We start from the raw sequence: 11,532 nt of genomic DNA, 5'->3' as shown, positions 1-11,532 counted from the left end.
TCGGCTCAGGAGCGGTTTCTTGGAGCAGCAAGAAGCAGCCGACTATTGCCCTTTCTTCGACAGAGGCAGAGTATCGGGCTGCTTGTGGTGCTGCTTGTGAGGTTGTATGGCTGCGGAGGCTGCTTGGCGAGATGGGGTTTCCACAGAGGGAGCCCACAGTCATCCAGTGTGATAACCAGAGTTGTATAGCTATTGCTCGGAATCCGGTTTTCCATGCCCAGACCAAGCATATAGAGATACAGTATCACTTTGTTCATGAGAAGATCTTGGCGGGTGACATCTTGCTACTTTATTGTTCGACGGAGGACAATGCGGCGGACCTCTTCACGAAGTCTCTACCTCAGGCTACGCTCAGGCGGCACTCCAGCTCCCTGGGGTTGGTTTCACAGCCAGGAGCTGAGAGGGGGTGTTAGAAGTCATCTCCTGTCTATTTGTATACACCAGGGCCTCTGTTGTGGGTGTGCCCGCCCGTATATCATTTTTCCACACTCCCCGTATTTTTTCCCTATTTTTCCCATTTTTTCCTAGTGGCTGGAGGGCTGCCAGGTGATGCCAGGACCACTCTGAAGCTGGCCGACTGCATCTGTAGCAGTTGTGGGCTATCTGAGTGCTGGCCGACTTGTTCTGTGCAGACGTGGGGCACCAGATGCTGGCCGACTGCTGTTTTTCAGCAGTCGTGGACATTTAGTCAGTCGTGGGCCTCTTCCAGAGCTGGCCGACTGCCCTCATGGGCTTGTATATATTGCCCCCCATCCTCCTCCAGTTTCTCATTCAGTTATCTCCGGGATCTTGTGTATAGAGAAGAGTTTACACACATCTCTCTGTGTTTCTTGTGCTGATTATTTTCTGCAGTCTACTTGCTCTTGTCTACCCAAGTTTGGATATCATTTCCGCTGCATATTCTGACAGGAGCACCCACTGTGGCGTGGTGTTAAACACCATAACCTTGGTTTTGCCAAGGTTGACAGACAATCCACTATCATGTGCAAACTCATGTAAAGCATCCAGATGACGCTGCATACCCTCAGGGGAGAGAGAGAGAGAGAGAGAGAGAGAGAGAGAGAGAGAGAGAGTATTACTTGTCTTCAAAGTGAACTTTCCTGAAGTAGAGAACTTGGATATAAGACCAAATTGAACATTCACCTGCAACTGCAATTCACCCATCTTAACTTTGTGGCAAGGATATTGTTCTCAGATGGTAAACAAGAATATTTCCACACATACACACGTGCACCCTTCCTAACTACATTTTGTTGGTACACACACCAGCAGCTACATTTGGTTGGCACATACTTTAAGCTACACTTGATGCAAACTTCAAGAAAAATTGAAAATAATATTTTGACTAGGTATAATATCACACACTAGGCAGAAATGTTTTGAGTATAAACTCCTGAAATCGTTGGGAGTAAACACGTGGGTTTACTGCAGATATAGAATCTGCACTATATTTCAGGGACTTGTATACATGCTCAACCCTCTTACCAATGTCATATCTTTGCAGGATGTCAATGATGCCAAAATAAAGTATAACATCACAAACTTCACCAAACAAATTATCTGTGTGATAGATCGCATCCATTTTTGGGCACCCGCAAACTGCCTTTGATGGCATGTTCACTCCGAGCCGTATTTGTAACCTGGATTCAGCAGTAATATATCTTTAGAAAAAACCCCTTACCTAATTGAACTTGTGAGACGCCCCCCCACACACAACCCCCCCCCCCCCCCCCCCCCCCAACCCCCCCCTCCCAAAAAAAAAAACACCCACCACCAACCCCTCTTAGCTTGGCCCTAAAAATGACCCCTCTTTCTTCTATCTAGAATAAGGTACCCATAATGTAAGTATATGTATATAATAAAAAATATTAAAAACCCCTTATGTTGAACTCACGTGCTATCTTACATGTTTTCTGCTGGACAAGATAGCATGTTTCCTACTGACCCCCCACACCCACTCGCTCCCCCTCCCATCCTGGGATTAAAACAGGTCACATGTCTTCTAGTGGGAAGCCCCTTATGTTGAACCCACATGCTATATTACATGTTTTCTACTGACAAGGTAGCATGTTTCTTAGTGACCCTTCCCCCGCTCCCTTCCACTTGAACCCACGTGCTATATTACATGTTTTCTACTGAACAAGGTAGCATGTTTCCTAGTGACCCAGTGCCCCGCTCCCTTCTGCGCCCCCGTGATTAAAGCAGGTCATCCTTGAGATGCATGCAAACCTTGAGTTCGTGCCCAGAATCATCAAATCGACTTCCTCGTGTCCAGATGTTATTGCTTTGAGAGGGTTACCACGAACATGGGGACCTGGAAAACTTCCTGCCTTTGGCTCATGAGCAACCAAAGCCAAACCTCCTGGCTGAATATGGTCCTCTTGTATACTACACTCTGGTGGACACAAAAAAATGCATTCGTCAATTTTTATGTAGAAGCAGGTCTGTATAAACAAACAAGCAGCATCTTCTCTAGAATAGAAAATGAGCTACCTTAAATACATTCTCCACGAGCTGAAACCACTCTCACCATAGCTTACATGCTTTCTGTAAGGTTAGTCTCAAATTGCACAAACATATGGCACTTTCAACTTACCGTCATGATCTTGTGATGAATTCTTCGTTTCCAATGAGTCTGAAACCAAGAGTTCTGAGGATTCTGGAGCTCTAAAATGGATGCCCAGCAGAAGACTGTAATCCATGATTTGTTCAGATTCAAGAAAGGAGCAGTCTTTACGAATCTGCCTGTATAAAACCCTTTAAGGATCTCTCTCTCTCTCTCTCTCAGATCCACCATGATGTAACTTTTGGTCTCATAGGTCATTATGGCCTTTTGAAGACGTTAATATAACATTTCATTTCATTTTCATTTCTCTCTCTCTCTCTACACCTACAATCATTACGAATCTGCCTGTATAAAACCCTTTGAAGCGGAGAAGTGGATAGAGGTCGCCAAGAAGGGTAAAGGTAAGGAGATAACAACCCCTACACCTACAATCATTAACATGACTTTGGAAGAGGAACAATGAAGACGTACACGTGCTTTGCATGTGAGGATTACCGGCCTTAAAGACGGGGATAAAGTTGAAGAAGAGGTGAAAGAGTTTATGGTGTTGATGGGGATTGACAGTCCGGCACACGCAAAAGCCTGGAGAGTGGGCAAAAAAAGCGGAGGCAACGGGGAAACATCAAAGGAAAGAGCTCTCATACTTCGCTTTCCCTCTATTGAGGCGAAGGAGGAGTTCTTGAAGAGGCGACCCACTTTAAAGAATACAGGCATTTTTCTTGGTGACGATCTTACTCTTTCACAGCTTGCACATATGAAGGAAGTCATGCTAGAGATTAGGGCAGCAAGAGAAGAGGGAAAGATAGCATTTTATAGAGAAGGGCATGCATTGTTGACATTGACCATCTCTTTTCACTTTACCACAGCTCAGAGGACACGAGGGGCAGATCACACTCGATATACTTTTACTTCAGAGACTGATGCTGTCTACAGAGATGGGATTTATAGACGTCTGTACATAGAGGAGCCAGGGAGACCTTTGGAGGAGCTGACCCATATACTGACAGAGACTTTACAGGATGTAGCGAGAGAGGCATATCCACATACTCAGCCTGGACAGAGATAGCGTTCTGGGTGTATGTCCCAGAACAGCTGGTATGATGAGGAGTGCAGAGAGACAAGAGCCCGACGTCAGCAGGAGGTTGCTTTGGGAGTCACTACTCACCGACAGTCACGTATTGCCTTCTGGCGCCTTGTGCGAAGGAGGAAGCGGGCCTTCCTTGCTCAGCTAGAGCAGGAATTATACCAGCTGTTCTTGAGCGAGGATTCGAGGGAGGCTTGGCGTTTGTTTCATGAGTCCTCCCCTGCTTTTGCCATCACTTCTACAGAGGTCTGGGGTAGTTATGCAGCATCTCTATATACAGTTCCTGGACACACACCTTTTCCTGACCCGCCAGCACCATGCCCACAGACATGTACTTTCTTTACCGTAGAGACGGTAAGGAAGGCCATTGATAGGATGAAGACTGGGAGAGCATATGATCATGATGGATTGGTCGCTGAGCACTTTATTCATGCGCGAGACATGCTGGCACAGCTTCTAGCAGTGATGTTCAATCGTGCTATGTGTGAAGGCTTACCCGAGACTTGGAGTATGTCCACCATCGTGCCTATCTTCAAGTCAGGGGACCCTATGGAGCCAGGGAATTATCGCACTATTATGATTGGTCACACACTAGCATGATTGTATGCATCCATTCTTGAGCAGCAGTTGAGTAGATGGGCAGAGAGAGAGGGCATTCGAGCAGAGGGACAGGTAGGGTTCAGGAGAGGTTTCTCTACTCTTGACCACATCTTGACTCTGCGGGCCATTATTGAGGAGGGCAGGTCGCATGGGCGACGGATTTATTGTAGCTTTGTGGACTTCCGCAAAGCATTTGATACAGTGCCCAGAGCCAGATTGATGAGGCGATTACAGGAGATGGGGGTACCCACAGAGCTCATATGGGGGATTATGGCTTTATATAGATCAGTTGCAGGACAGGTACGCACCCTAGAGGGGGTCTCTACTTTGGTTCACTCCACTATAGGAGTGAAGCAAGGTTGCCCGTTATCTCCTTCATTGTTTGGTATGTATGTGGATGAGGCTTCTGACTACAATGAGAGACTGGGGGACAGAGGAGCCCAGCTAGCATGTACTTGGATCCCACTATTGTTATATGCTGATGATATTGTGTTGATCTCTGACTCCCCTGAGGGTATGCAGCGTCATCTGGATGCTTTACATGAGTTTGCACATGATAAAGGATTGTCTGTCAACCTTGGCAAAACCAAGGTTATGGTGTTTAACACCACGCCACAGTGGGTTAGGCGATCAGCTCCCACATTTACATATGGGCAGGAGATTGTGGAGTATACAGATGCATATACATATCTTGGGGTAGTATTCAGTGGGCCAGTGTTTTTGATGAGGAGAGCAGCAGAGACTAGATTGACTAGAGCACATGCAGCCCTGGGTGGTTTGGAGAGGATGTGTTTGCAGGTTAGTTTCAGGAACCTCGAACGAAACTTTGGCTTTTTGACACTCTAGTGACATCAGCTATGCTTTATGGAGTGTAGATATGGGGACCTTCAGTGGGCCATCACAACGCAAGCGGGTGGAGAGGTATGGAGAGGCCTTTGGTATCTATGATTGCTAGGATTATTAGAGCCAAGGCCGTGGTACCTCATGAGATTATTCGAGCAGAGCTGGCGGCTACCCCTTTGGTGATTGAGGCTCTTACGAGATCAGTCTCCTACATACATGGCTTGTGGGATCTCCCCCGAGACAGATATGCACGCCTCGCCCTTGAGTCCTCCTGACAGTTAGCTTTACAGGGAGACACGGCTTGTTGGTATGGACAGATGACATCTTGGTTCCACGCACATGGTTTTAGCATGGACAGATTGCCTCCCTTCCAGTATTCTCTGGAGGCACCCTCTCTCACTCTCACACGGACAGAGATTACCAGACTCATCCGTCAGTTAGCTGGACATTAGGAGGACATGGATACAACCGACTGAGGAGCTGGGCACGAAGATGGCTTTCTACAGAGAGCATTTTCTTCAGCTCACAGCAGATGGTTTTGTGATCAGACCTAGTTACATGGATGTACACTTGTCTCATGCAGTACGATGTGCTATTGGTCAGATTCGCACATCCTCACACCAGCTTAAGATTGAGATTGGCCGATATAGAGGTATACCAGTTGAGGCCACGATATGTCGAGTATGCCATGGGGAGCCAGAGACAGAGCTGCATTATATATGCCATTGTACTGCATACTATGAGATACGTGGTCGTTTCCACTGTTTATTCAGAGAGGGTTTTGGACCACTTTCCAGAGTCGTGGGGTACCAGGACCAGAGGTGTTTGGGATTGTTCTTGCTTGAGCTGCGGAGATATAGAGATAGCCTGCTTAGGCGCACAGAGAGTCAGACTCAGAGGCACATTACAGACTTCTTTAGTCCAGCCATCACTGCGCCAGATGGACCGCAGCAGCAGCAGCAGGACATGGATACCGCCCACACCAGCGGTACACTGATTGATCGGGCGACTGAGCTTGGGTGCTCCAGACGCCCACGACTACGCAGGAGGGCATCCCACCATAGACGGAGGTTGCAGCCGCGGATTCGGATTATTCTTGCGAGACATGCGGGACACCCAGTCAGGGTGCTGACCACAGAGGATACTGAGGAGATCCGCCAGCGTCCGATGCGGCACATATTATGAGATGGAGGCACCTCCATAGTGTACCCCCCCGTCCCACATGATATTGTATCCCCTCACTGTACTCCACTCACCTCCATAGCGTACCCCCCCCTCACTATATTCACACCCTATAAGGGTTTCTGTTTACCTTCCAGTTCCAGTTTTATTTTCTAGGTGCCAATAGTATCATCTTTCTTTTTTTCGAGAAAAGATCCTTTCATTAGTTATATAAAAAATGCCCGTAGGGCTACAAAAAATCTCTCCTGCTCATAAGAGAAAAAGAGCAGTGAATACAGCATGGCAGTCCGGGAGACTCTCCCTAGGTGCTGCAAAATACAAGCATCAGCACAAAGGACTGAGAGGCTAAATCATACAATAGGGGGGGGGGAAGAGCCAAACAGGTGGCCTGTAGTGCCAACGGGGGAATCCCGTGTGTAAGGTGTAGAAGGGGCCACAGCGCCAAGTGGTGTGAAAGGCCTGGCGTCGCAAGTTCGCCTCATCCGAATGCGGTCGTACTGTCCTCGCAGGGTGTGGATCAACTCCTGCCAAATCCCCCGTACAGTCTCTGCTGGTGGCTCCAATCTCCCCTCAAAGGCCGTGAAGCACCGGGCCCTCCAGGTGAACCAGATGGTGAGGCTGCTGAGAAGCTCCCATCGTAAATCCCTCTCCTGTGTCCAGCTGGCGGACGAGAAATCCGGTGCCGGAACCAGGCGAGGCTGGCCCCTAATAAATCTGATGGCCTAACTACCCTGCTCCATCTCATAGCCCATCGCAAGCCCTGACGAGGTCGACCAAGCAGCGGCACCCCACGTAAACATACCCTCTGGTGAGAGGGGAGCCAGAATACGCATCCGCAGCCAAATCTGCTGCGCCTGAGGGCAATCCCAAAGGCAATGTCTCTGTGTTCCCATAGGGTGGCCGCATCGGACGCAGGCCGCCGGAAGACCGCTGTAAACAAGCCAAGTGCCAACTGCTGTGCCCCTGTGGGCGACCAGCCCACTAAAAAGTCGAGATCCTGCGGGCCTGTCGACTAGCCCTGAGCCGAGCCCAAAAATCCTCCAAGAACTCCAGTGAGAGTCCCTGTAGCCGCCAATGCCCCGCTGCCGCTGGAGAGACCGTCCTCCTCGCCGTCAAAATATGCCGCCCCAGCCGGACAGTATACTGGAAAAAGGTAATCTCTGTGGCCTCAAGGGATGCATAAGGATCATGCCACTCGTACTCCCCGGGGTCCCACTGTAGCCGGGCCAAGGGGCACGCTGCATATGCCCATATGCGCCAATCCGGGAGCACATCTGCAGGGTCGGGGTCAATATGCCACTTTCGAGAAGCGGCGGCCACTACCCGAATCCTCTGAAAGGTGCACTCTGCAACCAAAGGCGACTCCACCTCCACTCTCTGGAGTCTGCCCTCATCCTGAATCTCATAGTAGAGGCAACTGCCATCCTCAGTGCAAGCTCTGACTGCAATCAGGATCTCCAACTGTGTAAAGGCTCCCATCCACCGTGGGGCCACTGGCTCGAGAGGCGTGAACCACTCCTCTGTGAGTGCCTCCTGAATATCATCCCTCATAATCAACCCCCCTCTGAAGTGACTCAGCCTCTCCACCTGGATCTCCTCTGGGAGACTGCAGAAGCCTGCCAGTCTCCAAAACTACGAGCTGGGCCTGCCGCCGCTAAAGGTCCCCAGGCTAGACGAGGCCGAGAACCCAGCATATGACCCTGCTCCGTGCGAACCGCTGGGCTCCAGATGAGCGGCTATCTGGCCCGCTCCTCAACACAAGGAGGAGGTCGCTGAGAGAGCCCCGGTCTCAGCAGCTCCCAAGCTCTCAGGATACTCAAAGCAAATCTGTCCTCCCATCCTCTACTGAGGCCTGTCCAACGGGGAATTACTCTAACGAGTCAAAGTCTTAACTAGTTAAACGGATCTGACCGAACCTGAAGTCACATAGTCAGATCAAGAGGAGACATCTCTATGAAGATCCAGCGAATCTCTGGTGCCCAAGTACCCCCTACTGAGGGCGCCCGAGCCTGCAGCCGCTGCAAGAGGAGCTCTTTCCAAGGCTCAGCGCCTGGAAGCAACCCCCGAACAATAAGCTTCCCCAATAAGGCTCTACTCTGATCGACTGGATCTATAATGCCCAAACCTCCCTGAGCCAGCGGAAGTGTAATAACTGCCCATGCACCCTTTGCCCGAGCTAGCTGACCGTCCCGCCCAGACCACAGAAAGTTCCTAATCAGCCTCTGTACCTGGCTGATGCAAGAGCTCGAGAAAATCCTGCAAGACGTAATGTACCACATGGTCGCTAACAGCACCTGATTTGCCACCACCACCCTCCCAGCCAAGGATAGTCGAGCTGTACTCCAATACAAAAGCTTCTTCCGAATGCTCAGAAGAAGTGGGGCAATCTGCTGCTTAGGTGACAAATCTAGGCCAATCTGGCATCCCAAATACCGCACTGCTGTGCCTGGAGGAATCCATCTAAAACCGGGGTCCGGGCTCCATGCCGGAGTGGGAGCACTACTGATCCAAAAGGCCACTGTCTTGCGCCAATTGATCAATGCTCCCGAAGCTGCACTAAAAACCTGGAGCGACTGCTCTGCCCGAAGAAGATTGGCCTCTTGGCCATGCAAAAATAAGCCCGTGTCGTCTACAAACTCAGCATCAAGCAGGTCCTCCCCCCGGACTGGGAGCTGAAGTCCTCTCAAACCAACCTCCTCTGCCGTCAAATACATGCTCATAGCCTCCGCAAAGAAGAGAAAAAGAAAAATCTTCCCCTCTTATTGCAGCCATTGTCAGAGCATGGAGAAGCATGAGATCTTTTTTGCGACAAAGGATTCCTAGGTCTTTGGATGAGGCTGACCGACATCCTATTATGTGGAAGGAGCTCATTAGGGATGAGGCTGGTCGGCCACTTGGTGCATCTTGTTATATGCAGTGGTCAGGATGGGAGAGATGTGCATACACAGTTCTTGCTTGGAAGACCTTTAAGAGTCTTCTGGAGGATTGGAGAGCTGCATCCATTCAGCATCTTAGGGGCTCTCGCATTCGTATTGATCAGATTGATGCAACTATTCTGCATGAGTGGCTTTCTGGGACCTTTCACAGAGACTATCATCCGAGTTGGCTGGGAGTTTTTTCGAGGATAGGCATACCTCTGCAAGTCATTGCTCTCTCGAGCCAGGAGGCTACAGATTGCATCATTTACTCTATCATGCTTGAAGAGAGATTGAGGAGATATAGTATGGAGGAGATCATCCCAGATACTAGGCTTAGTCCAGTGAGGATTGTTGGTCGTTTGGGGAAGCATTGGTTCATTGACCCTTCTCCTCAGATAGTGACTCATGGCTCTTGGTGTTTGTGGTTATATGGTGGTAGTCCTATCAGATATCTTCAGTGGGATCCACGAGAGTGGGAGTGGATTGATGCCTTCGATACTTTGAAAAGCCTTCCTTTTTTCAGTTTCACTGTCCGGAATGCCAGGCTTCTCCTCACTCGATAGATGCATAGGATCCCTACTCTCACGCCTCATTGGGAGAGCTATGATATTTCTCTAGTGATACAACGTAGATATTGGCATAAACTTTGGCACTCATACAGAAGGAGCCAGATCTCTCATTTCTTTTGGTTATTCTTACATGATGGTGGTCTTCCCACCAATCAGTGGAGATCGGTTTTCGGTGTAGCACCTTCCTATCCTAGGTGTGCGGCAGATTCTCAGACTGTACAACATTGTTTATGGGGATGCAGCACTGCACAACAGATTTGGGGTTCTATAGCCCAACTTATGGGAAAATTGAGTGGCCGAGCCATGCATGGGACTTGGGGGGCAGTTGCTTGGCTCTCCCAGTCAGGTCCACAGCTTTTTTATGAGGGCAGTGGTACAAATTCTACTATTTTCATTCATAGAGATATTACCCAGCATGGTTTATTGCAAGATGTTTCTCACTCTAATTATACACCGCCCAGACAGAGGATTGACACCAGTTGGGAGATTGTTGCCAGTATTACAGCATGGCAGATCTGGAGAGCTAGATACATGGAGGCTATTGAGGGTGTCTAGATTTTTAGGTATGAGTGCATTAGTACTATATGGAGTGATATCATCCATACTCTTATGGCTACTTGGGCTCGCATTCAGGGGCCCTCTCATTCTGCGTAGGCGAAGCGCTGATATTTATGCGAGAGTGGGACCACGGCATCTTCTTTTCCTCTAGTACCACAGGTCTTACATGGCATCATGATGCTCCTCAGTGGTTGAAATCACCTTACATATTGGGGTGATTCTATTCTTTTCCGCCTTATAGCTGTGATTGTTGTATGTTTTTCTCATACTTAATAGAAGTCTCTTTCTGAAAAAAAAAAACAAAACAAAAACTCAAATTGCACAATAATGAAGGTAGAGAAGAATAGCCCCACACCCATGAGCTCCTCTGAAGGGAGCTTCGATGGCTGATCTCAAATTGCTAAGACCGAGACTCTAACCTGGGCCTAGCGAAAGACGGTTTTCACGTCTAGCTTGGAGATAGAGCTTGAGTCTGGATCCATTCACTAGAGAAAGGCACTCATTGGACAAGGTGCATTATTGCACAATGCCTTGTGGCAAGATTTGTTGAACTTGGTAAGGTTTTTCCTAGGCAGGTTACCAACTTTTTCGCTCAATTAAGGTTCTAAGCCTTGTCGAGTCACACTGAGAAAAGCGAGGGCGACATATGTTAACAATCCTAAAATGGGATTGATCATGGTGATAGACACAAGATTAAACATAAGATTAAGGTGGGTTATACCACACTAAAAACTCCATGACTAGAGAGAGAGATTGCACACTCAACACAAAATCTTTATTGCATTCACAATGAATCATACAATGATATAGGCTTTCTAGCCTTATCCCACTTTACACATCATCATCCATGTGGCACTCCCTTTTCCACTCTTTTGGTCAACACTCACACACCATACAATATCACACGTGGTATTCTTATCTTCCCACAATATCTTGCACCTCTAGGGTGCTTTCCCACATACAACCAAATAACCCATTCATTTTACATTGCACATGTCAACACCCCTTCTCAGTGTAAACTTGGGTGTGTGCATACAATCTCTCGATTTGACCAACTCGCCTCTCACCCCCAACAATTTGGCATTGTCAATCTCAACACTTCCCCTTAATAGTGTTCAACAAGTTTGTGTGCATGTGTCTACCATCCTAGACACGAAGTCCATTTTGAGCCCACTTACTCACAGCGGAACCACTAAGTCCAATTTGAACATA

General features: G+C 48.5%; 1 protein-coding gene across 8 annotated transcripts in view; it reads right to left on the bottom strand.

The window, feature by feature from the left end:
• Positions 1–1,316: 1,316 nt before the first annotated feature.
• LOC147620565 (phosphatidylinositol 4-phosphate 5-kinase 9-like) overlaps positions 1,317–11,532 on the bottom strand; it is a 104,108-nt gene continuing 93,892 nt past the window's right edge. For 3 of the 8 annotated variants that reach the window (XM_086824796.1, XM_086824798.1, XM_086824797.1), the window contains exons 7-9: positions 2,597–2,745; positions 2,230–2,395; positions 1,317–1,640 (exon numbers count right to left, since the gene is read on the bottom strand). In XM_086824796.1, coding sequence (XP_086680922.1) covers positions 1,358–1,640; positions 2,230–2,395; positions 2,597–2,745 — 598 coding nt within the window. In that variant the 3' untranslated portion in view covers positions 1,317–1,357. Of the gene's footprint in view, positions 1,641–2,229; positions 2,396–2,493; positions 2,746–11,532 lie in introns of those variants that run through there. The other 5 variants (XM_086824801.1, XM_086824799.1, XR_015269952.1 and 2 more) reach the window with 5 other exon arrangements.

Source organism: Cibotium barometz, chromosome 31 (assembly GCF_041138505.1).
Source record: "Cibotium barometz isolate CiBa-2024 chromosome 31, ASM4113850v1, whole genome shotgun sequence".
NCBI lineage: Eukaryota > Viridiplantae > Streptophyta > Polypodiopsida > Cyatheales > Cibotiaceae > Cibotium > Cibotium barometz.
Note: the sequence above shows the minus strand (reverse complement) of the source record. Positions and strands in the feature narration are given on the sequence as shown.